General features: G+C 58.9%; 1 protein-coding gene across 1 annotated transcript; it reads left to right on the plus strand.

The window, feature by feature from the left end:
- Positions 1–8,487: 8,487 nt before the first annotated feature.
- Positions 8,488–11,394, plus strand: ELFN2 (extracellular leucine rich repeat and fibronectin type III domain containing 2). The gene has a single exon (XM_037160785.2). The coding sequence runs from the start codon at positions 8,898–8,900 to the stop codon at positions 11,370–11,372; it is 2,475 nt and encodes an 824-aa protein (XP_037016680.1). The 5' UTR covers positions 8,488–8,897; the 3' UTR covers positions 11,373–11,394.
- Positions 11,395–27,971: the final 16,577 nt, after the last annotated feature.

Raw genomic sequence — 27,971 nt, forward strand, 5'->3', positions numbered from 1 at the left:
GCCACCCAGCAACCCAAGCAGCATTGTTGGAGAGCCAGCAGCCCCAGAAGGTAATAGGCAGGTGTGGGGGGGCCATCTGGGTGTTTCCCTGGTTTGGGGTTCCTACCCCAGTGGGCCTGCTTGGATGGAGCCGAGCTGGTGGGGGTTGCAGACAGGGCAGGGCAGCTTGAAGTTCAGCAGAATTGGTGACCACAGAAACCAAAACTCAGTAGACATGTGGGACCAAGGACCTGTAGATACAGCGTAGAGCTCTTGAGCCCCCCAAAAAACCCAGAGCCACCAAAACAGTGAGGCAGGGATGGTGGTGCCCTTGGGTCCCAGACCGGGAGACTCATGGGTTCCCCTGCACAGGCTGGGGTTCTAACCGTCCCCACTCTGGGAATTCCTCTCTTGCTGGCCTCGAAAACTCCAGTGCCCAGGGGCCAGTGGAAACCTCAGCCAAAGAGGCAGGGAAGAGGGTGGGCCCACGGGGGCCGGTGACCCCTGCTCTGTTCCCGATAGGATACAGATCCCTGGCAGGCAGATCTCCCAGGGTTCCCAGTAGTTCCAGAATGGGGATTTTAAAAATAAAATCTCCCAAGTTTTCAACTTTTGCAACTAGTTTAAAAAAAAATCTAAAAACGACTGCTCAGATGAAACAGGATAGCATGGCATCTCTTGCCTAGTGCCAGGGAAGGTCAAAGCCACTGTGGAGCAGTTTCCACCTCTGCGAAGTGGGATAATAATAAGGTGGTGCGGAGGATTAACGAGCTGCACTTAGGCCCCGCTCACGACTGCTTTCATCTTGGCCGGGGCTGTGCACCCCTCTCCCCACAGGCTGCCTCTGATGGGGCTGCGCTCCCCGCCACCCAGAGCCTCCACATCTCCCGGTGGGCCCCTGCTGCGTCACTCCGCCTTGGGACAGCCCTGAGGATGTGGGAAGGCAGGGAAGTGTTCACCCCGTGGGGCCCTGCAGGAGGAGCAGGTGGAGGAGGCAGAGCCGGAGGGTGGGCCTAGCTGGCGCCTAGTACATAGTAGGTGCTCCATAAATGTTTATTGAATGAATGAATGGAGGCCATGCAGGCAGAGGCAGCTGCGTGTGCGCAGGCACTGGTGAAAGCGGGTCCAGTGGAGACTGGTGAGTAGTGCCCGGGGCTACAGCTGAGTGGGGGCCTGGGGTTTGCTGGAGCCAAGACCAAGAGGCCAGCAGGGGCCAGGTGGGGGAGGCAGGGGCCAGGTGGGGGGGCAGGGGCCAGGTGAGGAGGCAGAGATCAGGTGGGGGGACAAGGCTCAGCTTGGGAAGGCAGGGGTCAGCTGGGGAGGCAGGGGCCAGGTGGGGGGGCCAGGTGAGCCAGGGGTTAGGTGGGGGACAGGGGTCAGGTGGGGGAGGCAGGGGTCAGGTTGGGGAAACGGTCATCTGATTAGCCTGGAGGATTATGGGAAAGCCAGAGATGACCCCTGGGGTGGGAGTAGGAGATGGACTTTTAATGCAGCTCACCCTTGGCTGTGGGCAGGAGGATCGCATGCTCTGCCAAGTGCCTGGTGGTGGGCGGGGTGGGTGCTGGGCCACTTGGGGCTGGGGAGTGGGCTCTGGGGAGTGGGCCGCATGACCTTGGCCATCTGTGAAACCAGTGGCAGGCTGCTGGGTGGTTTCCAAGGCCAAGCCTTTTGGTAAAAGCCCCTGCCATCCTCCTGCCTCCCTCCCTCCACTGAGGCCTAGACACAGCACAGGTGCTGATGACAGACGTGACACCCTGGGGCCAGGGGAGGCCCAGGGACCCGCTGAGTGCACGGGGGGGGGTGTGACGCAGCGGGCAGTGAACCAAAGGCTTTGGGATGGGCCGGTAAAGCAGAGACACATGCGCACAGCTCTTCTCCCCAAACAGATGAGGAAACTGAGGCCCAGAGGGGTAAGGCACTGACCTGCCCACAGTAGCACAGCCAGCCAGCCAGCCAGCAGTGTGGCGTAACTGCCTATAACTCTGCGTGCTAGCCCCGCCCCCTGCTTGGGCCAAGGTCCCCAGCTTGGAGAGAGGGGCACCCGTGCACCAGGGTCTTGCAGACCCCATTGCTGTCAGCTCTTGCTGCTGTTGGCATGGTGCCCTTTTTATTGAGCTCTTCGGGTAAGTGGGCGCTCAATGCACTGCTGGGCACATAGTAAGTGTGCAGTGAGCATGTGGGTGTGGACGGAATGTGGGTGAGTGTGTGTGTAGCTGGCTGGACCACCTGCCCCAGGGGTGAGCTGCAGGACTGCTGCCTCTTCCTTAGGACATGGACACGGGTGCGGCCTGCTTGCCTGGTGCAGGGTGGCACAGAGTCGGGAGTGGGCGCCGGGTGTTGAGGGGCAGCACCCAGCTCCCTGGAGGGCGGGGCAGCTGGCACAAAGGCGTGAGCCTAACAAGATGTGATTGAATGGGGGCGGGCAGATACCCGGCACCTCTGGTGAAACCCAAACAGAGGTTGTGCTGAAGGCGTTGCAGCTGCGTGGTGGGGGGTGTGAGGGCTTCGGTTGACATCTGGGACAGGGAGGTGAGGACACAGTGCAGGCATGCTCACACCGCTCCAACAAGCAGGGGACCAGCAGGGCGGGGTCCCCAGGGCCCACCACTGCTCAAGCTGCATGGCACATATGCTCGGCGCCGGGGACCCATTTTTCAGAGGGACCTTGACAGCAAGCATGGCCCTGGGCAGTGGGACCCGAGGCCTAGGCCACCATGGTGTAGGAAGAACAGGCTGTGCACCTTGGATAAGCAGACATACAAAGGACCTTTGAGGGGCACCACTGCCAGTGTTCTCGGGGGCCCCAGACAGCACTGGGACTAAAACAGGTGCATGGAGCCGAATTTGGCTTTGTAATATAAGAAATTTCTGTCAGACCCGATCAAGAAGGCACTCAGTAGTCTCAGATGGGTGCTGAGATCCCTGTCACTGGAGGTATGCAAGTTGAGGGGAAATCACCTCTGCTGGGCTTCTGGAAAGTCTGACAGTTATCAGAGCTCAGGCTGCTCCAGGTTCCTGGCTATGTGGTCTCGGGTAGGTCATTGCACCTCTCCGAGCTGGCTTCCTCACCTGTAAAATGGGGGTCGTGGGGCTAAAAGGAGGGCTCAGCACACTTCTGGCACAGTGTGGGCACCCCATCAGAAGTGGGGTCCCTTCCTCTGATAGTTAGCACCCTGTCCCTAGCTCTGAGCTCTCATTCTGTACATCCTGTCCTGGGCACGTGCGCTGTGCGTGCCTGAGCCTGTTCCAGGCCTGGAGGTCACAGCGGTGAGGAGGGTAGAGCCTGCTTTGACTGCACGATGGGCAGGGCAGGGAGGGTGTGATCACAAAGAATGAAATGATGTTAGGCAGCGGCAAGTGCTCTGAAGGTGGACCAAAGGCAGGGTGGAATGGCCAGAGGGTTGTCTCAGATTCACTGTCAGGGAAGGGTGGGGCTGGGGGGAGCAGTTGAGCAGAGACCTGAATGGGGTAATGAGTTGTTCAGATATGGTGGGGGTAGGGTGGGGGGCATTTCAGGCAGAGAAAAGAGCACGCGCAAAGATCCTGAGGTGGGAGTGGGTCTGGGGGTTTGAGGAGCACAGCTGGCCTGGAACAAGTACCTCCTGATTGATGGAGAAATTGGAGTCTCTCGGCTTATGCACAATCCATGTTGGCACACTTCCCTGCTAGGGAGGGAGGCGCTGTCTCAGGGGGTGGGAAACCCACCAGGCAGCCCACGCATGTCCAGTCCCTGCCATGGGCCCAGATATTTAGATGAAGCTGGAGGAGCAGAGAACCTCAGTTCCCTCATCTGTAAAAGGAGGCTAACAGCTCCAGCCATGCAGGGCGGTATAAGATTTAAGGAACACACATGTCAGACACAGATGAACCATTGGGTTAGGGCCCAATGTTCTGGCTGGGCCCAGGAGTCCCTGGGCCTCCTGGTCCTGGGCAATGGCATGGACACAGATAGCGACACTGGCACCTTGGGGAGCCTTGGCCAGCCCGTCCCAGGGTGGAGCTCCTGCCAGGGCTTATCAGCAGTGGCAGATGAGATTTCCCTGGCTACACCTCAGGTCCTGGGAGGCTGGAACACGCACCGCCTACCCGACTCAGTCCCTGGACCCCTCCAATGTCCCCGTGGGAGTGTGGCCCCATGAGCAGGAGCCCAGGTTGGTGCTCTGTACGAGGATATCTGACTCCACCGTGTCCTGGGGTTTCAAAGGAGCCCTGGGAGAGTACTCGTCTTGGTATGCAAGTGGGGAAACCAAGGTTTGGAGAGGGCCTGGGACTCGCCGGAGGTCTCTGAGCTGGCCAGCCCTGTGCTTCCCTATCAGACTTCTGCTCCCCCTCCCCCCATCCCCCCTCAGCCAGGGGACATTCAGACAGACCTCACCCTGGCCATCCTCTCGCCTGGCCTGGGTAGGGGAGGCCAAGGATGCTGAGCCCTGGGGCACAGCCCTGTGTGGAGATGATGCACGTTAGCTCCCTGCAGCCTTGAGAGGTGGGAATTTGAGAGGTGGGAATTATTCATTCTGCTTCCCAGGCAAAGACACAGGTCTGTCCCTGGGGAGCTCACGGGAGCCAAGTCAGGGCAGTAAGTCCCAGCAAACTCTAGGTTGGCAGGTCAGGGTCTGTTGCTGCCTCCCTGGGTCCTGAGCCTGACCCACCACCCACAGAACATGTCCCTTCGCCAGTGCTGGCCTCAGTTTCCCCTCCAGGAAGGGCTGGGAGTGGCTGAGCAAGGGCTCTTCCTCTTCCTTCCAGCTCCATAGTATTAGGATTCTGAGGGTCCCTGAACCGTTGGCACCTGGAGAAGAAAGGTGCAGAAATCAACCGCTGACTCTGGGGAGGGGGTGTTGCTGTGCCCAGAGTGACGCAGACCTTCTGTGTTGTGCCCGCTCTGAACTGAGGCCCCGCCTCAGCTCTGCCCGCCAGACCCGTCGGGTCTCGCTGACTCCTCACCTTTCTCCATCCAGTGGTGTCCCCATGAGAAGGCATATCACACGGAGTGTAACCAGCGAGACGGGGGCCCACCCCAAGCTCCCTCAGTCCTCCGGCCTTGCCATGTAGCTTCTCTCAGTGGTGGAAGGAAAGAGGGACCCTTAATGAGGTGCTGGCAGAACACCTCTGGCCAGAGGTTCCTCATTGCCCCCCACACCTGTGTTTGGGAGGAGCCGGCACAGTGGGGGCGGGTGGGTGGAGAGGGGGCCCCGCGGGCCGGATCAGCCAGGAGCGCTGCGCTTCACCAGACGTGTCCCTGGCCGGGACTGAGCCTTCAGCCACACCCTGCCAGCTTTAGCAACATCTAGGTCTTGGGCAGAAAAGGCCTCTGCTTCCAGCAGTCGCTTCCTGCCACTTCCTTCTCCCCCTGCGCTGGTCACAGGCTGCATTTCAGTGGCTCAGCTGGGCCCGGTGTCACCTGTCTCCCTGTCCCTGGGTAGGTGGGCCGGAGGGCAGCGGGCGCCCTGTCTCCTCCTGTGCCAGCCCCCGTCTGTCATCTCACTACTCGGCTCTGCAGGCCGTTGGTTCCTCCGTCTCAGACACGGCCTCGGTTCCTCCTCGGTTCTCTCCTTGCTCCGCTGTCTCCATGTTGTTGCTTTTCTGTCCTGTCCTTCCTTTCTCTCCCCTGCCCCTCAGGTCTGTGTGTGGGGGGTAGCATCCTTCTCCTCCCACTAGTGTGTGTGCTGTGGAGGGTCCTCCTCGGAGTGGGGAAAGGGTGTGATCCTCGAGACCCCAGCCCCGGGCCCAAGAGACCCCCCACGGGCCAGCACCCCCTCCCTGACACCTTCAGTGGGTGCACAGCAGGCTGGGGCCGAGCGCTGCTGTCAGCACCGTCAGACCCATCTGCACCCCTCCCTGGCTGCGTCAGGTCTCCATGGGTGGTGGGCAGGCAGCCCAGGACAAGGACAGGCACGCGGTAGCTGACGCACACGGGACAGGGTGGTGGGGGACCCTTCCCCCTGCTACGTCTGAGTCACGGAGTCCTGGAGACCTGGAGGAGTAGGGGAGAGGCCGTGGGCAGGGCCACCTTGAGGGCTCAGGTGGGCAGAGCTCAGAGTGGCTGTGGTGGGAGTTGGGAAGGGAAGAGATGGGACAAGACTGGCCCCCACCCCAAGCTCTGGCCCCTTCCTTTACTCTCCTCCCCTCCCCCTCAGCCTTTTCGCATCCTCCCAGCATGGCCTGGGCTGTCCCAGGTGCCAGAGCTCCGCTTTGCCCAACAGCCTCTGGACCTGGCTGAGGGGGGTGCTGGTTTAAGCAATTTGGATCTGAGGAGAGGGGGCGGGGGCAGGGGGGGGCTTTGGGCTAATGTTGCACATATGTGCACATACACAATACATGTGCTAAACATGTCAACGTAGAGGCAGGTGTTTGCCCGAGTTCCCGATGGCCCCCTGCATGCCCATGTTGACTCTCAGGTAGCCCTGTAGCTGGCCGCCAGGGCACATAGCCTGTGCACGCCTGTCCGCACATCCGTCTCCTGGTGCGAGTCTGCGCCCCTGCACTGGCGCTCTGAGCCAGTGCGCACCTGTGTGCGCACCTGCATACAAATGTGGTCCCTGGACGTTTCTAGCCAGAGGAGGCGCAGACAGAGAGTGTTTTCTGACAGGGTGAGCTCAGCAGCTCAGCTTCCTCCAGTGCAACCTCTTCGCCTGCGTGTGCACATGTTCATGTGCCACGTGTGCATGTGTGTGCATATAGGGTCTGGGGAGGACCAGGGCCCCAGAAGGGGTGGGACTGTCCCCTAGGAGCCAGCAGACACCTGGGGCAAGAGCCCAGGCCTCCAACTCCAGTCCTCAGCCTGCACCTTGCAGCCAAGAACAGGGTGCCTGCCTGCTGCCTCGCGGCGCCCCACCCCCACCCCTGCCTGTCCCCTTGTCCCTGCTGCTCCCACAGGGTGCTGGGAGGTGTGAGGCCACCTCTCCTGCAGGTCCTGGTGATCACAGCCTCTGACTCCAGGTTTCATCTGAGAGGTCATCTGGACGCCCCCGTCACCTGCCACCTCAACAAAAACCTCCTGCTTGGACCTCTTTGGGCATGTTCCCCCTCCCCGCTCCTCTTTCCTCTGTTCCAGCAGCCCTCTGGGGCTTAGGGCTGCAAATTGGTTTTACTTCAAAGACAAAGGCTTAATATTTTTTTTTCTCAAAGCGGTCTTCTTCCCGGACTCTCCTAGGAGGAGGGGCGGGAACAGAGGTGGCTCTTGCAAACAGCCTTCGGCTTGCGTTATCCAAATGTGGGCTTCTCTTGCCTCATCTGCACACCTCTGGCCCCTGCCCAGGGTGTGGGGAGGGAGCACTGGGCAGGAGCTGGGGGCGCATCTGACTGCGGGGCTGGGTCTGGGTCTGGGTCTGGTTCCCCAGGCCACTGGGACAAAGCCTCCCCCGGTCTGGGGCTCAGTTTCCCTGCTTGGAAAGTGGGGTCTGCAGGCTGCGAGCCCTGCGCTGCCCCCTGCCCGTCTGGATCTTGGGCGTGGGCAGCCCTGCTGACCTCACTTCTTCCCCCACAGATGGCCAGGCAGGGCCTGGGTCCCCGCTTTATGGATGTGGAGACACGCTCAGGTGGTGTGCTTGGTCTACCTAATTGGGCCCAGTGGGCTGGGCTCCAGACCTTGTGATTTCCGCTGCCTCAGGAGCCTTGATCCTGGCCCAGGCTGTGCCGTGTGACTCACGGCAAGTCCCTGCCTCTCTCCGGCGGAGCTCTGATCTTGGTGTTCTGGAGGCCTTCGGCCTGTGTGCCTGCCGGAGGGCTCCCTGCCACCCCCGCCCCGTCTTGAGGAGGTGGGTTTGGGGGGCGCCTGGCTTCTCCCTCTTGCCCTCTCTTTCCCTCAGCTCTGCCCTTGTCTGTAATCGGAGCCCGTCCACGTCCTCCCCTTGCCGGAGACCCCAGCCTCCGCGCCCCGCTTCTTGGGGGGCCCACAGCCACGCTGCTCTGCTCCCCTCCCCCATGGAATCCAAGACAAGGGAATTATTTTTGGAACAAGAGCAGTTACACAACAAATGAATTATTTATCTCTGGGCATGGAGGAGAGGAGGCATTCTGCTGGGCTCCTTCATTCCTTTTCTGGATCGGAGGGTGCCTGCCCAGGTGCGTGGCCACGCGTGTGTGGCCCATGCGAGCACACGTGTGTGTACCTGTCTGTGTGCGTGCCATGGAGTCTGGATCGTGTGGGCGTGTGGGTCTTTGTGTGGGTGGAGTGTGCTAGGCCGTGTGTGTGTGAGTGCGTGTGAATGTGTGTGCACCCGACCTGTTAACTCGCCAGTCCCCCTTCTGTGCCCACTGTCCTCCGACTTCGCCCCTCCTCCCCCTCCCTCCCTCGCCACCCTCCACACTCCCTTCTTCTGTGTTGGGGACCCCAGGGTGCTACTGGCACAGAGGACACCCCGGCAGGAGGAGGTGGAGAAGGGACTGGGGGCCTGCTCTGGCCTTCGAGGGGCCGCTCTGAGCCTGCACACTGACCTGTCACCCCCTTCTCCGTGCTGCCTTTCAGGAACCAGGTGACAGATGGGTCTCTTCCTTCCTGCCCCTGTCTCACTTGCTCCCCCTCAGAGCTCCACTCTCCAATCTTCCATGGGAATCGTCTGAAGTTCTGAGCCCAGAACCTGAGGAGGAAGGAGAGGAGGAGGAGGGAGAGGAAGTCAAGCCCCGAGAGCCGGTGCACATTCCCAGCAGAAGAGCAACGTGGGAAGCAGGCTGTGGGGCCCGCAGCACCCCTGGCCCCGGCCTGGCCGCGGTGCCCAGTGCCTGCTGGTAGCACCCCAGAAGGCCCCTGACGGTTGGCACTGGCGGTGCCTGCCTCGCCCGGGGCCCCTGTGCTGGGGGTCGCCCCCAAGATGGTGGCGGCCCCAGGGAGGACTGTGCTGCCAGCCCCAGCCTCCGGCCACTAGGCCCTCCGTGCCCCTCACCCCGAGCCCGGCCTGTGGTGGGGCGTGGCCAGCGCCATGCTGCGCCTGGGGCTGTGCGCCGCGGCGCTGCTGTGCGTGTGTGGGCCCGGCGCCGTGCGTGCCGACTGCTGGCTCATCGAGGGCGACAAGGGTTACGTGTGGCTGGCCATCTGCAGCCAGAACCAGCCGCCCTACGAGACCATCCCGCAGCACATCAACAGCACCGTGCACGACCTGCGGCTCAACGAGAACAAGCTCAAGGCCGTGTTCTACTCGTCACTCAACCGCTTCGGGAACCTCACCGACCTCAACCTCACCAAGAACGAGATCTCCTACATCGAGGACGGCGCCTTCCTGGGCCAGTCGAGCCTGCAGGTGCTGCAGCTGGGCTACAACAAGCTCAGCAACCTGACCGAGGGCATGCTGCGCGGCATGGGCCGCCTGCAGTTCCTCTTCGTGCAGCACAACCTCATCGAGGTGGTGACGCCTGCCGCCTTCTCCGAGTGCCCGAGCCTCATCAGCATTGACCTGTCCTCCAACCGCCTCAGCCGCCTGGATGGTGCCACCTTCGCCAGCCTGGCCAGCCTGATGGTGTGCGAGCTGGCCGGTAACCCCTTCAACTGTGAGTGTGACCTCTATGGCTTCCTCACCTGGCTGGTGGTCTTCAACAACGTCACCAAGAACTACGACCGCTTGCAATGTGAGTCGCCACGAGAGTTTGCCGGCTACCCGCTGCTGGTGCCCCGGCCCTACCACAGCCTCAATGCCATCACCGTGCTCCAGGCCAAGTGCCGCAATGGCTCGCTGCCCTCCCGGCTCGACAGCCACCCCACGCCCTACTCCACTGACGCCCAGCGGGAGCCGGACGAGAACTCGGGCTTCAACCCCGACGACATCCTTTCCGTGGAGCCGCCGGCCTCATCCACCACGGATGCGTCCGCGGGGCCTGCCATCAAGCTGCACCACGTCACCTTCACCTCGGCCACCCTGGTGGTCATCATCCCACACCCCTACAGCAAGATGTACGTCCTGGTCCAGTACAATAACAGCTACTTCTCCGACGTCATGACGCTCAAGAACAAGAAGGAGATCGTCACCCTGGACAAGCTGCGGGCGCACACCGAGTACACCTTCTGCGTGACCTCGCTGCGGAACAGCCGCCGCTTCAACCACACCTGCCTGGCCTTCACCACGCGGGACCCGGTCCCGGGCGACCTGGCGCCCAGCACGTCCACCACCACCCACTACATCATGACCATCCTGGGCTGCCTCTTTGGCATGGTCATCGTGCTGGGGGCTGTCTACTACTGCCTACGCAAGCGGCGCATGCAGGAGGAGAAGCAGAAGTCTGTCAAGGTCAAGAAGACCATCCTGGAGATGCGCTATGGGGCCGAAGTGGAGGCCGGCTCCATCGTTCACGCCGCCCAGAAGCTGGGCGAGCCCCCAGTGCTGCCCGTGTCCCGCATGTCCTCCATCCCCTCCGTAATTGGGGAGAAGCTGCCCGCCTCCAAGGGGCTGGAGGCCGGGCTGGATACACCCAAGGTGGCCACCAAGGGCAACTACATCGAGGTGCGCACGGGCACGGGCGGGGACGGCCTGGCCCGGCCAGAGGATGACCTCCCGGACCTGGAGAACGGCCAGGGCTCGGCCGCGGAGATCTCCACCATCGCCAAGGAGGTGGACAAGGTGAACCAGATCATCAACAACTGCATCGACGCCCTCAAGCTGGACGCCGCCTCCTTCCTGGGGGGCGGCAGCGGTGGCGGGGACCCTGAGCTGGCCTTTGAGTGCCAGTCCCTCCCTGCAGCCGCAGCAGCCTCCCCGGCAGCCGCCCCTGGGGCGCTGGAGCGTCCCAGCTTCCTCTCACCCCCCTACAAGGAGAGCTCCCACCACCCGCTACAGCGCCAGCTGAGTGCCGATGCCGCCGTGGCCCGGAAGACCTGCAGCGTCTCGTCCAGCGGCTCCATCAAGAGCGCCAAGGTCTTCAGTCTGGACGTGCCTGACCACCCAGCCTCCGCGGGGTTGGCCAAGGGTGACTCCAAGTACATCGAGAAGGGCAGCCCTCTCAACAGCCCCCTGGACCGGCTGCCGCTGGTGCCCGCGGGCAGCGGCGGGGGTGGGGGGGGCGGCGGGGGCGGCGGGGGCGGCGTCCACCACCTGGAGGTGAAGCCCGCCTACCACTGCAGCGAGCACCGGCACAGCTTCCCGGCCCTCTACTACGAGGAGGGCACCGACAGCCTGAGCCAGCGCGTGTCCTTCCTCAAGCCGCTGACCCGCTCCAAGCGGGACTCCACCTACTCGCAGCTCTCCCCCAGACACTACTACTCGGGGTACTCCTCCAGCCCGGAGTACTCCTCGGAGAGCACGCACAAGATCTGGGAGCGCTTCCGGCCCTACAAGAAGCACCACCGGGAGGAGGTGTACATGGCCGCGGGCCACGCCCTGCGCAAGAAGGTCCAGTTCGCCAAGGACGAGGACCTTCACGACATCCTCGATTACTGGAAGGGGGTCTCGGCCCAGCAGAAGCTGTGACCTTCTCCTCCCCGGTGAGGTTGGAGGGGGAGGGCGGGGAGCACGCGGGGAAGGGGCCGGGCGGCCGGGCGGGGGTGCTCAGGGGGCCGAGGCCGAGGAGTGGACGCACACGCACACCCACACGCACGCACCCACGCACACACCTGACCACCACCTGACTGTGAACAACCACCACCCGACAATAACGGACAGGAAAACAAAGACACGTTCTCCTTAAAGTTTACACACTGACACCGAAACCAGGAGTCTTTACTGTGCTGCCCAGGGACTCTGGGGGTGGGGGTGCGGGGCTGGGAGGGGCCGGCGGGCGGTGAGGAAGCCAGAGGAGCGTGGGGCCTGGGGCTCTGGCATTAGGGACAGGTCTGGGGGCAAAGGAGCATGGGGCAGAGGTGGACTGTAGCCACTCTGGAGCAGGGAGGGGTCCCCTTTTGGGGGACCGGTCGCTTGGAGACTAACACCAGGTGGACATGGGGCTTTGTTTCCTTCCTTCATGGATGGAGAAACTGAGGCCCAGGGAAAGGAGAGGGGGTGAGAAGAACCCCAGGGCCACAGGGCGGGTTGGAGTCAGTTTCCTGACTCCGCAGCCTACTGCCACCCCCACCCCCGTGGCTGCCCCGGGGCCCCATGCTCCATTCACCGACCACCGCCTTGCACGTGTGGTCTCCTGGGGCTGAGCGACCTGAGAATCAGGTGGGTGCTTTTTTCTTTCTAGAAAGCCCCACAACCACGCACTCAGAGCATGGAGCTGTGGTTCTTCATGCAGGAGTGGGGGGGCCACGCCAGCGCCCCCGGAGAGGCGGGAGGCCCTGTTGACAGGGAAGGAGCAGAGGCAATGGGGACACCCCAGCAGCCCCTCCACGTGTCTTCCAAGTGGCCCCAGCGGTCCTAGGGGTGTGGTGGACCCTCCGCCTCTCCCGCGAGGCCTCCGCACCCCGGCCCCCAGCTCTCCGGGCCTCCAGGGCCCCTACTGGTCCCGGAAGGGCAGCAGCGCACTGTGACGCCCAGGGGGACCCGAAGGGAGGTGGGGTGTCATGGGGCCTTCCTGCCTGTGCCCCCGCATCCTGACCTCCTACCTGTCTGACCCCCATCTCGGGCTCCTAGGGCGGCGTCCCAGCCTGCCCTGAGGAAGGAGGGCTTTCCCACCCAGCCCCTCTTAGCTGTCCTGCCTCTGGCCCGAGGGGCTCCCGTATTTCCACGGAAACATGGAAACGGCCCCTTCCCCTTTGCTGCTCCCCACCCAACATCCGAACAAAGCACAAACAGTGAGCACCCCCCACCCTGCTGGGGGGTGGTGCGGGCTGGGTTCCCAGGGCCCCTCCCTGTCCCTGGCCAGCCACTGTCGCCTTGGCAACCCAGAGCCCAGCAGTTGGGACCACTGGACTGCTGGGGGCTCTCCCGGTGTGGGCGGTAGGGGGCGGTGAGTGAAGACAGGGCCAGAGCGCAAGGTGGCCTTGCCCAGGTGCTGGGGCTTCTTGGAGTGGGCTGGTGGGGGACAGGTCTGGGGTCCTGAAACGGTGGGACCCTGGGTGCTGAGGGGCCGGAGACAGTGGTCCCTTCTCCTTTGGTTGGGAGGCGGGCCGGTGAGGAGTGGGGACGACTCTAGCTTTGCCCACCTGCCGACGTGCCCCTCGGCTCCACACGCACCTCAGGATGGAGAGCAGCCCACTCTGCTCTTCTCACACCCCTGCCGGAGACCCCCGACCTCTGGCCCGTCACCCAGCTGGTTTTTTTAATATTCGGGAAGTGTGACTGTGGGGCGAGGGTGGGCGTCGGGTGGGACCAAGACCTGTACTGTGTGGGGGGCTCTGACCAGGAAAGCCAGTCTCACCTCCCGTGTGTGTTGGGGGACATCAGTGACCTCTCTGCCCGGGGAAGACTGTGCAGGGCCAGAGCCGGCGGGGGTGGGGTGGGGGGGTTGGGGCTCGACTGACCACCTCTCTCACACCCACTTGGAGGATGGACCAAGCCCGGGGCCCACTTTGGGGTGACATTTGAAAAGAAAGGACTGTTCTGGGCAGTGGAAGGGAGGGGGTCGGCACGAATATGCAGAGCAGACCTCTCCCAACCCCCCAAACCTGCTCCTGACCCCTCCTCACACCGATTGGCAAAACCTGGCCAGCAAGCAGGCGGAGCAGCCAGCGGCGTGAGGAAGCAGACCCCTGTTATATTTGCATGACGACTCCTGTATCTTTCTGAGCAAACATCTGTCGTGTATGTGCCGGTTTGTCCAGACGCCCCTGCCCCCCTCCCTGCTGCCCCCACTTCCCACACACCCTCTATTGCGATCTGACAAGCAGCTCTTGACGCTTGGGGGGAAGGGCCAGCTCTGCAAAAGACCCAAAACAGGTGCCGCCCAAACACAGCCCCCGTGCCACACCCACATCTGTGTCTCTGAGTCGGGGCTCACAGTGCCGCCTCCCCTCCTCCCAGTGTCCCTCTGTCCACAGTTCCTTCCCACCTGTTCTCAACCTCGCCCCTTCTCTCCCTCCGTCCCTGCCAGGGAGGGGCAGCCCGGGAGAGGGAGCGAGGTGGGTGGACCCTCCGCTAGCGCTCTCCCCTGTTTTGCAGGTGGAGGAGTCAGGGTCCCCAAAGATGGGGGAGCCTGGCGATGTGGCTGCCAGGTGGGGTGTGGGGCCAGTCACACTGCTGAGTACAGGAGGCCAAGAGCTCGGGGCTTGTAGACAACAAGTTCTTGGCAGGGCTTGGGGCCCCGAGGTAAAAGCCTGAGGGAGGAGCCCTGGGAAGGAGGGAACTGCAGACCTGAAGCCAGAGGGTGGCCTGGCCTCCCGGCGGTGGCGGTGGAGCCCCCACGGCCAGCCAGGCCTGGTTCCCCAGCTGCCCAGGCCCGGCCCCTCCCTCTGGGGGAGGGGTGACCGTGCTCACCACAGCCCACCCCGGGGGCCTCCTGCACCTGGGTCCCGTGTGCTGTCGGGATAATTCTTCCCGGCCGGAGCACGCTATTCACGAGAGACAAGGGAGCCCTGTGTCAGGAGTCCTGCCGGCCGGCCCGTGTTTGTGCCGGTGAGTGGTGGTGTCTGACATTCTCGGCTGGAAGTTGCTTGCCTGGCCCCCTCCCCGGAAATTTCAGAAGAGGAGTCAAGCACAGGAAAGGAAAGGATAGGAATATTCTAGGGTCTCGCAAGCACACACTGAGGCCAGGTTGGGAAGCAGGCATGGGGGACAAGAGTGACAGGTCCCAGCTTATAAGGGGCTTACATGCCATGAAGGAACAGCCACAACATGTCCCCAGAGGTGGACACTGCAGTAAATTAAATAGGGTGGTGGAGGAGGGAGGGGCTGGGGTGGCCCTCGGCAGAAGAGATCGTGGGCAGCGAAGCTCTGACAGACAGGATGAGAGCCAGGGGGGAGAGTGGGGGAGGGCAGGGTAGCAGCGGCTGGGTGGCTGGGAGGACCCCCTCAGGCCACTGAGACCCCCATGCGCTGCCCCTGACCTCCCAGGGAGTCTCCCAATCAGCATTCCAACACCCGGTTCCTGGCGGAGTTTGGCTTCCTTTCCGGGGTGGTGGATGGGTGGGCAAGGCTTGGGGAAGCGCCGGGGATATCTAACCCTGAGTGGGCAGGACCGAAGGTGGCCCAGGAGGCCAGTGTGCAGGTGGGGCTCTCCCGATCCCAGTGCTTTCCCCTCTGATGACACCTCTGCTCCACGGCCCCCTGGGCCCCGGAGGCTGCCAGGCCCCCATCTTCTCAGCCCCGCATCCCCCACCTTTAGGACGGAACTAGTATTTACACCCCCGCACCCCATGCTGGCCCCGTGCTCCCCACAGAGGTGCCTCTGCTGCTGGGCAGTGGGGAGAGGAAAAGGGTGCAGATTGGGGTGTGGGGGAGGGTCCGGGCCTCTCTCCCTTCCCTTCCCTTGCCCCTCGCCAAACAAGCACAGGGCTGGCCAGGGTCCAGGGGTCCAGGTTCGCACCCTCCCTCCCTTCTTACCCCTCCCCCAGGAGCCACCAGCCCCTGGGTCTCGGCACCTGGTTTGGGTCCTGCAGAGTTGGGCCCCGCCCTGGGCTCTGAACCTGTGAACCCTGGCTGTGTGTGGACCTCTCCTCCCTCGGGGGCAGGGGGGCCTGAACCCTCTCCTTTTCTTCTTTTAGGGGGGTAAGTTCAGTTCTTTTCTCTTCCTGATCTCTGCCTCTCCCTCTTCCCAAATTCCTGTTTTAAACTGAATGGCACGAAATTGTTTTCCTCAACTCGAAGATTCCTGTATGGAGAGAATCAATTTCTATATTTGCAATAAATTTCTTATTTAAAACGATGGGGCCAAGGTCTGTGTTGAAGGTCAGCGCCGCCCCCCACCCCAGGTGGGGTCCCACCACCTCCAGTCCGGTTTTTCTCCCTCACCAGGGCCTCGCTCACCGTGAAGGAATGAGGGCCCTGGAATGGGCAGTCAGCACCCACGGTCGAGCAAACAGAAGTGTGTCTGCCACACAGAGGGTGGGCTGGAAGGGAACTAGAGGGACACTGTCCCCAGCCCCCACTAGCCCGGGGCCCGATGGCTTCTCCTCCTGGAAACCTGGGAGCCGCCCAGCCAGCTGCCCTCGCTCCCCTCCTGTGTCCTGGCCTCCGTCATCACTGTGTTCAGGCCTCAGAGGTGGAGGGACCTTTGGGCATCATGTCTCCGCTTATTCCCAGGGGCGATGCGCTCAGAGGTTGGGGTGAAGTGGGACCCAGTGGGTCCCAGTCTCCCAGGCTGCTGGCCCCTTTCCACAGCGGCTCCCAACTGGTCTGCTGCCCTTTGCTCCACAGCTGTGAGCCGCCCACCGGCTCCTTCTCAGGGACCAGACGTTGCAACTGGTCTTCCTGGTCAGGCACCGGGCACAGAGCACGGGCTTCATCCAGTGACCCCAGGCTGAACTGCCAAAGCTCCGCTCAGGTGGACCCCGAACCCCCAACCCCCAAGCCCCAGCCTCCGTGTCTCCCCACTGGGCAGAGCCCATCCCCACCCATTTCTGGACCCCCGACTCCAGCTGCCACAGACACTCCCACAGAGAAGCCCCAGATTCAGCCTGGGTCTCTGTGAGGGGCCCTGGGAGGGACCTCCTGGCACTGAGCGAGCCCCCGTGAGTGACGTCCCAGGGCAGCATCTGCCTCTTTGACCCTGGGTCAGAGTCCTTGTTTCCCAGTGGCTGTCACTTTGTGTGGCCTGCAGGGAAGCTTCTGGAAAGGCTGCTCTCAGGTTCCCTCAATGCTGCTGTCCCCAGGGGGCTGCCACACCCACTGCGGTCCCCTGCTCCCTGGCTTTCCTGAGGCTGTTCCTGTCTTGCTTTCCGGGGGAGGTTGCTACAAACTGGCACCACGGTGGAAGGAGGGGAAGAGGGAGGTGTGTGGGAGGGGACAGAGGCGCAGGTGCTGGAATCTCACCAGCTCTGTGCGCTCAGACCTGCTGCTGGGGCTGTCCTAGGTCCCCAAGGCCGTCTTAGGCCCCAGGGGGCCCCGGTGGCTCTTCACCATCATGAGCCTTCCCTCCTGGCGGCAGGGGATGGGGGTCCCATTGTTCCTGAGGAGACATAGAAGTGACCAAAAGTGGACATGAAGAGTGGTCAGAAGACACAAAAAAGACCCTGGCTGTGTAGCAGCTCAGTGGATTGAGTGCGGGCCTGTGAATTAAGGGATCACAGTTCGATTCCTAGTCAGGGCACATGCCTGGGTTGCAGGCCAGTTCCAAGCAGGGGACACGTGAGAGGCAACCGTACATTGATATTTCTCTCCCTCTCTCCTTCCCTTCCCCTCTAAAGATAAATGAATAAAATCTTTTTAAAAAGAGAGAGACAAAGAAGACTATTACATAATGACAAAGGGGTCAGTTCATCAAGAAAACGTAACAAGGTACGCACCAGAAAAAAACTGGACATGAGCCCAGTGGATGCACGCCAGTCCAGGGCCTTCCAGAACAGGCTGCTCCCGGCCCCCCCCACCCTGTACCCCTCAGATTTCAGGACCACCGGCCCTTGCTAGCAGTTTGGAAGTGTCCTCAAGTACAGCGTTGCTTCTGTGACAGAGAGGCTCATTCTGTTGTTGCTCAGCTTTCAAAATGAACTTCATTTGCTAAAGTTACAAATCCAGAGACTAATATTCTGTTCATAAATGTAGGGAATTTTACCAGTCCCATTTAAGGGGACTTTGGCGAATTTAGATCCTGTTTACAAATGCCACTAATTCAATGTTCTTAACCAGCCCACACTTTGCCTGAAGGTCCAATAATTTTCTCTTTAAAATGCTTCATGTATTTGAAGAACAAACAAAACCTTATGTCCTGGTGACTTTCTGGGAGTCTAGTGTGACTGTGGCCTCTTGTCAGGCACCGTCTTCTTGTCACATGAGCAGGGTCCCAAAGAAAGTCGCAATTATCAATTAATTCCCGATTTACAAACAATCAATTTGAATTTCAAGGGCACTGGCGCTTTAAAGAGCAAACATCAGCAAAACCCCACACACAAACTTGCCTGGCTCCAAACCCAAGCCCAGGGGCTGTGTTTTGTAGTTTCTAATCCTCTGCAGGACTCCTGCGTGCATTGCTGATGAAACAGGGGCCATCCAATGAGTCTGCCCTGTGGGCAGTTTGGGGTAAAGCCTTCTTGCTGGCTGTGGCTGCCACAGACGGGGGGTTCCAGGCTGGGACAGGCGACTGGTGCTACAGACAGGAGCCCAGTGCTGGGGAGACTTCTCTCTGGCACCTGCTCTGGGCCATGCACTCCAAGTGGGGGGCGCTCCAAGTGGGGGGCACGCTCAAACCGCTGCCTGTGGGGCTGAGCTGTCTGTGACCTGGCTCCTCTCTGGTCTCCAGAAAGTGTGCAACCCACCGCCAACCTTGACCCCATCCAGTTCGGGTGGGCTTCCTTCTCCACCAGGTTCGTGGACGTCCCTCCCACACAGCAGGCCTCCTCCCACTTCCCGGGGAGGCCCCCAGGACGCTCTCTGGCCCCCTGCACTGGGGCTCCGTTTGAAGGTGTTGCTTAGCTCAGTCTCCCTCCCCATAAACTCCCACCTTGCCTCAGTGACGGCAAAGCCTCTTCCTCCGGAGTCGCCCTCAGAATGAGCCTTTGTGCTCGGAGGGGCACTGGGGATAGCGCCGGGTCCTGAGGGCATGGCCCTGGGTACCCCAGCCCTGGTCTGTGGCCCCCAGCCTGCCATCTTCTGCCTCTGCCTCAGGTGTGGAGGTTTTGTCAGCCCAAATGGCCTCCTCCCCCTCCGGGTCAGGGCCTGGGCAGCCTCCAGACCAGGCCTGACCTCCCTGACTGGGCCCCCTCTTCCTGCCTGGATCCCTACTGTCCCCCCACCAGTCTGCTGCCCTTTGCTCCACAGCTGTGAGCCGCCCACCGGCTCCTTCTCAGGGACCAGACGTTGCAACTGGTCTTCCTGGTCAGGCACCGGACACAGAGCACTGGCTTCATCCAGCGACCTCAGGCTGAACTGCCAAAGCTCCGCTCAGGTGGAGCCCGGACCACCCCCCCCCCCAAGCCCCAGCCTTCTTGTCTCCCAACTAAGCAGGGCCCCTCCCCACTCATTTCTGGACCCCTGACTCCAGCTGCCACAGGCCCTCCTGCAGGGAAGCCCCCGATTCAGGATTCAGCCTTGGTCTCTATGAGGGGCACTGAGAGGGACCCCACCCCCACCCGGCACTGAGCGAGCAGCTGTGAGTGACGTCCCAGAGCAGCATCTTTCTCTTCGATCCTGAGTCAGAGTCCCTGTTTCCTTGTGACTCTTTTCTGCCCCTTTCACCTCCCTGGGAGTTTGTGTGGCCCACAGGGGAACTTCTGAAGGACCCTGACAGGGCCAGGTTTGCGGGAGGGGACAGAGGAATAGGTACTGAAATCTCACAAATCATGTCATCTCCAGCCTGGAGCTGGGGCTGCCCCTGGGTCGCCCAGCCTGCCCAGCTGGCTTCCCCCTCGCCCCGCCTGGGGCCTCGCCTTCCGCGGTCGTCAGGATGGAGGCCTCCTGGTTCTTCCTTCTCGAAAGCCCGAACATCCTGCTCCTCGTCCTCAGGAGGGTCCTGAAACGTGGTTGTACGGCTCCCACATGGGTCGGGGCTCGGCCCACAGGAGCACCCTCCGGAGGGCTCTTTACCAGCAGCAAAGGAGCCCGGTGTGGGCGTGCGCCGCTGGTGCAGGTTCTGGGCTCCCCGCTCACTGTGCTCCCGTTCCTGCTCCCTCGGGTCACCCCTGGGGTCCTTCCCGGCTCGGCCCACCAGCCCTGTGGTCCCAGGGAACTTAGCTGTCATCTCTCCTTCCCCTTATCTCTCCTTCAAGCCTGTGGCTCTCAGACTGCCCCCCCGCCATCTTCATACTCGTGTTGGGTTCCAAGATGCCCTGAGGTGGAGCCCCAGACAGCAGGGACTCCAGCCTTGGCAGTGGTTCCCTCGGGGCTTCTCTGCTTTTTTTCTTCATTTCTGCCCCGAGGGTTTTATGACTTAGTCTCCAGGGCCCAACCTCCAGGGGAGATCTGGGGCCTGGCCCGCTGTCTGTCGGTCTGTCCTCAGTGCTGCCCAGCTCCCCTCCATGTGGAAGCAGCGTCCCAGATCCCCTGCCTTGGGCTCCAGCAGCTGCCCCCCAACCTCTCTGAGGGGCTGTCTTCGGGCCTCTCGGTTCCTGCCAGGCTAAGGCAAGACTGTGTGTGAGAGAGTTTATACACAGTGGCAGGGTGGGGACGGGGAAGTGGAGGCCTCTGGGTGTCCTTGTCCTCAAGCTTCTCGCCTGCCCTTTTCCCCATGACATCTCCAGCAACCTCCCCCTGTTCAGACAGCTGCTAGAGTCTGTAACGGCCCCGGGGAGAAACCTCGCCTGTCTACCCTTCCTCTCTGCGCTCTTGCAAACAGTTCTCCTCTCCCACCCTCTATTTGGTAGGCACCATTGCTGTGAATTCATAACCTTTGACTTGGGCTCTGTTGTGAGAACAGAATTCTCTCCAGATAATTGATGCCGCAGAGGGATTCACGAGAGGAAAGGCGTGGGAGTGGGTACAGGGTAAGGGGTGCAGGGTTACCGAGAGGGCCGAAGACCCAGACTCAAGCCTGTGCTTGTCACACTGACTTTCAAAGTGGCGGTGCAGACCCAGGTCACCGAGGAGGCGGCCCAGTTCATTAGGAGTCTCGGGATGCCAGCTGAATGGACTGCGATGGGAGTGGGTGATGGGCTGAGGCTCCTGTTCTGGGGCGGGGCGTTGCTCACGGAAGCAGGAGCGGGCTCTCTGCTCCATCGCCTCCTTCCACATCGCTCCAAAGAGCGGTCGATCTGCAAGACTGAAGCTGCCTCTGACCCTCAGCTCCAGGAGGGGCTGGCAGGCAGCTCTCCAGCGCTCCCGCCTCTACGGTGCCCGCAGGCGCCCCGCCCTGTGGCTGACCGGTCAGTCCCTCCCACCGGTCTCTCAGGCCCAGTTGCACCGAATTCCCATAGCAACCCTATGAAATAGGTGCCTCCGCTGTTTTACATTTGGGGGAACAAGACTAGAAACTGGGGTTTCCACTAGCGGGCACAGCTCTTCAGCAAGCAGCAGGCTGGGGTGGAACCCCATCCCATGTGACTCCCCAGCTTTGCCTGTGCCCCCAGACAGCTTCCTCCAGACACCCCCTCAGGCTGTGGCCACAGGCCAGAGACCCAGGAAGGGCACCCCAGGGCACCCCATCCCGTATGCCAGCCCAGGGCTGAGGGAGATCAGCTTTGAAAGAAGCCCAGGGCCCGTGACAGTCCTGGGCCTCCACGTATGTGAAGATGTCCCAAGCCCATTGGGCCCTGCCTTCTAATTCTTGCTGTTAAAATCCCGGTCACTTCAGAGCTACGGGTTGCCGGTCCTTCACTGAACAATAAGAAGAATCAAGTCCAGAACACAGGGATGTTGTCAGCGATGTGGACTCTAGGTTCTTTTTTTTCCTCCTAATTGCTGTCTGGTTGGTCCAGACACAAGAATCTTCTTAAGCCCCAGTATTATCTGAGGAGTCGTGTCTTGAAGACCCAGGTCTTTAACTGGACGGAGGTCCCAGACCCTGCACACCTGTGGCGAGGCCCACAGGGTAGGTATCATCCTTGAATCAAATTATTCTAAATTGTTTATTTATTTATTTTTCCTGCTAAATAGTGTATAGTAGTCACAAGAAAGCATTAATTGGCAAGTGATTGACTCAATTCTTTGATGATGAGGTAATCTGTTTGAACAAAGACAAAAAGCCGGCTCACTACCTAACAAGGGATTTCTGAGAGTTTGGTTGGTCCTATCGATCCCTTCCACTGGCTGCCCCTCCTCTGTCTCTTGACCAGGCATTGCCGCTCGCTGTTAGTTCCGACTTCCCGTGGCGCTGTCTGCATACTCCAAGGTCAGCAGGACGAGGCGTCCGCTTAGCGTTGCAGTGGTTCACTTGAATCACAGAGGTCAGGGCTGAGCCGACCAAAGCCCATGTTCCTGATCCGATAAGTGAAAACACCAAACTGGGCGCCCACTGCACGTTTGCGCTGGCTTTCTGAGAGCTGCACATACAGCCGGTCCACTGTTGGATTCCTGAACACGGAGAAGCTGTTAAGAGTTGTTGCCAGGAACTCATCAAACAAGAGGCAGAGCCACACTCTTGAATCCAAAACAGGCTCGACGTCGACAGTCAGGTGGGATGTGAGTGGTTTATTGCAGAGGAGCATCAAATCATCTCGTCTTTAAGTTCCAAGTACTTGTGTGTTGACACCATGATGTTTAACTCTTGGTTCTCCAGTTCGGCAAAGAAAGACTTCAGAAAGAATTGGCTTCCTCTAGAGCAAGAGGAAGTCTCTTTAGCATGCAAAACGAGTGGGCTCAAAGGGAAGGTTCAAGTGGGCTGCGCAGAGAGCTACCTTAGCCTCTAGGGAGGGTCACAGAGGCAGAAGAAGGGCCCTTGGAGACAGGTCAGGGAGTTAGCCTTCGCCTGCTGCTCCCCTGGTTGCGAGTCTCATGGAGACCATCAGCGCTCAGGAGAAAGAAGGCAAAGGTACATTCTGGAAGGATGAGGGCATAGAGAGAGAGAGAGAGAGCTGGCACACATGCCCTGGGTCCTTTGTCTTAAGGGTTTTCATCTGTTTTCTAGAGGCAGGAATTTTGGGGGAGGTGAGGGTACTGTGCTGTTCTGTACTTCCCAGACACACCTGAGAGGCTGGGGTCAACTCAGGGTTACTCTTCCAGGAGGGAGGCGGACCCACTGAGGTCCATCTGCTGAGAACAATGTCATACGCAAGAATCTCGAAAGCCTGCCCCATAAGCGACAGGTGAGAAAACTCAGGGGAGGTCTCCTTCAAGATGTGTGTGGGGCTGCTGAGTGGAAGAGAGACCGGCTGTGTTGGTGCTGCTCCAGGTGCCAGAGAGGAAGTGAGTGACAGTGTAGCGATTTAGGGCCAACTTTGACTTCAGGGGGCATCCTTCTTGCCTGGGAACACTTGGCCAAACCCCAGAGGCTGAGACCCCGTCTTTCCACAAGCCTGGGCCTCGGAGTTCTCAGCGCTCCAGTGGATTCTGATGCCCGCCTGCCTGCACTGCTCGACCCGTGATGGGGGGTGGGGGCCACTGCTGAGCAGGGCGGGCCCCGCACTGTGCCTCCCATCTGCTTTTGATACAAACCCTTAGAGCCAAGCATTGTTGTTACAGATTGTTTTAGGAAGTCGTGAGTTCCCATAAGAAGCATCACAAAAAATAGGGAAGGGATAATTGATGCCATAGAAAAAGAGTCTGGAAGAGAATTCTTAGGTGAAGCTATAAAAATGGCCAAGAACCCTATGCAAACACGCTGCCTCCTGCCTGTCAGAAATCAGAAGGAGCCTGTTCTCGCATACCCATCTTCCCTTCTTCCATTGGAGCAGAACTCTTGATTTTTGGCTGCGCACATGGTCCACTATTGTAGAAGACAGACATTTCTCAGCCTCCCACCTGAGTGAGGCCATGTGCTCAAATTCTGGCCAATGAGGAGGAGCAGATTTCAAGAACCTTTATGAAATGACAGCTGATAGGTGTACTTTTTCTCCTTTTTCCTTATCCCTTCTTTCTTCCTGTGGCTTAAAGACAGGACATGATTGTTGGCGCTCCAGCAGTCATGTTGGGCTGTGAGGAGATCTTAAGAACAGAAATGACACACAGCAAAGCACCAAGAGAAGGAGCCTGGGTGGCCACCACCGCGGAGTGGAGCTGCCATGCCAGCTCTGGACTGCCAACCTCACAGTGTTACTTGAGCAATAAATGTCTATTGAGCTTGTGTCTCTGTTATTTGTACCCATGCCTGGTCCTAACTGATAAAATGACAAGAGAGAAATGCAAAAGACCAGGGACTGTCGATTTTCACTCATGAGACTGGTAAGAATCAAAAGGTTATTATATCACTGGAGACAGTGCAGCACTGTGGTTACTATCCCCAGGGGGTTGGCCCCTGCCTGGACTTAGCAGCTGTGGAAGCTTGGCTGACATATGTAGCCCCTGTGCCTGGTGCCTTTTCCGAGAGTCTCTGCACATATGGGAAAATGCGTTCATAGTCCGTAGGCTCGTTATGAGAAATAAAGTCTTAGCACGGCGCCTGCCATTTCTCCTGTCATTTAGCTGTCGTGCCCTCTGGGGATGTGCGGGGACACGTTCCCAGTTGGTCAGAGGCAGTGGGCAAGGCAGACAGACGTTTCAGAGGGCTCTTAGCTGTATCTGCTTAAACTTCACAAGTACATACGGGACTTTTTTCTAAAGTGTCCCCTCTAATGCAGCAGTTCTATGCCAGGATCCTGAAGCCCTTGGGGCTGGACGTGTTCCAGGTGTCAGGAAGGTAATTCGGTGCAGGTGCCACATTCTGTGGTCTTCTCCCACAGCCTGGGGGCGCTCCATGCTGCAGGCCCCTTGGGTCTTCGGCCCTCCTCTGATTACAGCCTCAGGCAGACACGGTCTCATTTCAGCAGCAGCTGGACGTTGCCCTCGGGGCCACCTTCAGCTGGTAGGGCCCCGGGGGCAGGAGGCAAGTGCCCAGCAGTCCAGCGTCCTCTTCCCAGAGAACACTCTACGCTTCTCGCGGGTCCCTGAGGAGTCCACCTCCTGTTTCCTTGCCCCACAGTCCTTTAAGTGACCTTGACAATGACCCTTGTTTTGGCTTTCCCCATCTCTGTCTCATTTCTGCCAGTCCCTGCCACCTGCGTCCTGGCATCACTGACTGAGTAACCCCCTGCACCTGAGTCCGCTCTCTGGCTCTGCCTTTGAGGAGCCCAGGCCCAGGCACGTGAATGTGCCTTCAGCAAGGTGCGTGCATATCCGCAGTAGTGAGGTAAACAGAGACTCCAAATAGATTCACATCTGAGGTCAGGTGTTTTTGTTTTTGTTTTTTTTACAGGGGGGAGGGGTGTTTTCCAAGCATTTGGATTTCCTGGCAGTGGATAAGGGGCTGGTCTGTACGCTAGGTGCCCAGAGGCGCATGCACTTTGTCATGTTTGTTTTGGTCAGCAGAATAAAGAACATCCTGGTGTCACAGACGACACCCAGAAGGCCCCAGGTACACAGCAGTGACCAGGACGTGGAGGCCCTGCCCTCAGGTTGGAGGAGACAGTTGAACACAGGTACATGAGGTGGTTTGGTCTCTGGCAACCACCAGAGGGAGGGAGATCCCGGGATGGGGAGACAAGGCTGAATTCCACAGGGTGCTCAGTGGAGGCCCATCTGTGGTGGCGATGCCTGAGTCCAGACCTGCCTGATGACAAGGAGGCCAGGATGCTGATCTTGGCACAGGGAACAGCAGATGCAAAGGTCCTGAGGCAGGATGGAGTTTGACCTGTTTGAGCAGGGAGCCACAGGGGGAAGCACAGAGCTGGCAGGGTGGTGGGAGCAGGCCCAGGTGAAGAGTTTCTCAGTTTTAGGAGCGGAGGGGCTCCCCAGTACTGATGGGCTTCAAGGGATGGGGATGGGGATGGGGATGGAGGTGGGGGTGGGGGGGGGGGGGGGGAGGAGCCACGGTCTGATTTGGAAGAGCTCCCTTTCTGCTTGTTCCTCAACCCCCATTGGTCTAACAGTATCCATGGGGCACACTGGTGCTCCCGGGAATGAGAACTACCACCCCTGAGGATGTTCCTGATTGGTCTAAGGATGACCACACCCCTACCAATAATAGGTCCGTCGGGAGTGGGCATGTGACAGTGCTGGCCAATGAGACATCAGGGAAAGTTGGGTGGTGGGGGCTCTGCTGAGGAGCCCTTGGACACAGCTGGCTTGGAAGTGACACCTGCAACAATGATGCGATGGTGGGGGCAAGCAGAATGGGGGAAGAGGCTGGAACCCAAAATTCACACCATGGTTCCTGCCGTGCAGAAATGGGGAGGTGCTTGTGGTCCACACCAGACTGCGCAGGGGTTTCACTCACTTGCAGCAGAAAACCCCCAGATGACAACAAGCAAAATGATCGTGAGAAGGGAAGGTTTGTCAGGGCTCCTCTGGCTATGGAGTGCTCCAGAACCATTGCACCGGATGGGGGTGGCCTCACGGCCTGGGCGGAAACCCCCCACAGAGATACTGTTGGTTCTCACCTTGGGATGATTTTGTCACCCAGGTGGGTTGCCGGGTTAAGCAAATGGAAATGCAGGACACCTGGGGAAATTTGAGATTAAACAACAGGTAATTTGTAAAGTAAAAAATATCCCCAACAGTGCATATTAACCAGACATCCTACATTTCATCTGACAATCCTACCCCAGGGGACATTTGGCAATGTCTGAAGACATTTCTGGTTGTCACTCCTGGGGGAAGCAGTGGTGGACAGAGGCCAGAGATGCTGTGAAACTCCCCACAGTGCAGAGGACAGTCCCGCCACGAAGAATGCTCCAGCCCGAAGTGTCAGTGGTGCCAAGGTTGAGCACCTCATCGGACGAAAGGCAATAAGATAGGGTAGAATCCTACTGGTGTTTTTAAAAAAATCCAGTTAGCTATATAACTGCACAGAGGAAAGTATGGAGGCTCACACACTAAAGTGACGTGAAGCAGAGTCGATATACTTTAACTATTTCTGCAGTGTTTTATTATAGTTTTTATTATATTTTATTGATGTGCTATTATAGTTGTCCCAGTTTTCCCCCTTTTGCCCTCCTCTACCCAGCACTCCTCCCTCCCCCAGGCCAATCCCCACACCGTCATTCATGTCCATGGGTCATGGTAGGTCCTTCGGCTGCTCCGTTTCCTATGCTGTGCTTTACGTCTGCACAGCTATTCTGTGACTGTTTGTCCTTCTTAATCCCCTCACCTCTTCACTCAGTCCCCACATGCCTCCTTCCACCTGGCAACCGCATCCATGATTCTGTCTCCGTTCTTGTTTGCTTACTTGTTTTTTAGGTTCCATTGTTAACGGATATGTGTTTATGACCATTTTATTGTTCATACTTTTGATTTTTTTCTTAAATAAGTCCCTTTAATATTTTATATAATAACGGTTTGGTGGTGTTGAACTTAAGCTCTTTCTTGTCTGAAAAGCTCTTTAGCTGCCCTTCGATTCTAAGTGAAAGCTTTTGTGGGTAGAGCAATCTTGGGTGTAGGTCCCTGCTTTTCATGACTTTGAATATTTCTTGCCAGTCTCTTCTAGCCTGTAATGTTTCTTTTCAGAAACCAGCTGACTATCTTATGGGAACTTCTTTGTAGGTAATCATCTGCTTTTCTCTTGCTGCTTAAGATTCTGTTTTATCTTTAACCTTTGGAATTTTAATTATGATATCTCTTGGAGTGGTCCTCTCTGTGTCCAACTTGTTTGGGACTCTGTGCTTCTTGGACTTTCATGTCTATTCCCTTCACAAAATTAGGGAAATTCTCTTTATTTTTTTCAAATAGATTTCTGATTTCTTGCTCATTCTCTTCTCTTCTGGCACACCTATGAGGCAAATGTTGGACTTCTTGAAGTTGTCCTAGAGACTGCTTACACTATCCTCAATTTTTGGATTCTTCTTTTCTTTTCCTTGTTGTTCTGATTCGTCATTTTTTGCTTCCTTATGTTCCAAATCATTGATTTGATTCTCATCATTATTCACTCTACTGTTGTTTTCCTGTAAACTGATCTTTATTTCAATTAGTCCATCCTTTGTTTGTGACTGAATTTTTTTAATGCTGTCGAGGTCCTCACTAAGTTCCCTGAGCATCCTTATAAACAGTGTTTTGAACTTTGCATCTGATAGATTGTTTATCTCCATTTTGTTTAGCTCTTTTTCTGGAGTTTTGATCTGTTCTTTCATTTGAGCCATGTTTCTTTGTCTCTTCATTTTGGCAGCCTCCCTGTGTTTGTTTCTATGTATTAGGTAGAGCGGCTTTGCCTCTGTGCTTTGGTAGTGTGGCCTAAGGTAGTAGGTGTCCTGTAGGGTCTGGTGGCACAGCCTCCCTTCTCACCCAAGCTGGTATTCAAGGTGAGCTCTTCATGTGGGCTGAGTGCACCCTCCTCTTGTCATTGAGCCTTGGTTGCTGTTGGCAAGTCAATGGGAGGGATTTACCCAGGCCAGTCAGTTGCAAGGACTGGCTGTGACAATTGACCACCAATCTCTGCCCTCTGTGGAGGATCAGCTGTGCAGGGGCAGGATGGTGGTTCTCCAACAAGGTCTGTAGCTGTCTACTGGTTGTGCAGGCCCTGGGTTTTCCTGGGTGGTGCAGGCC

The sequence above is a fragment of the Artibeus jamaicensis genome, unplaced genomic scaffold (genome assembly GCF_021234435.1).
Source record: "Artibeus jamaicensis isolate MK-2021 breed Jamaican fruit bat unplaced genomic scaffold, CSHL_Jam_final contig_233, whole genome shotgun sequence".
Taxonomy (NCBI): Eukaryota; Metazoa; Chordata; class Mammalia; order Chiroptera; family Phyllostomidae; genus Artibeus; species Artibeus jamaicensis.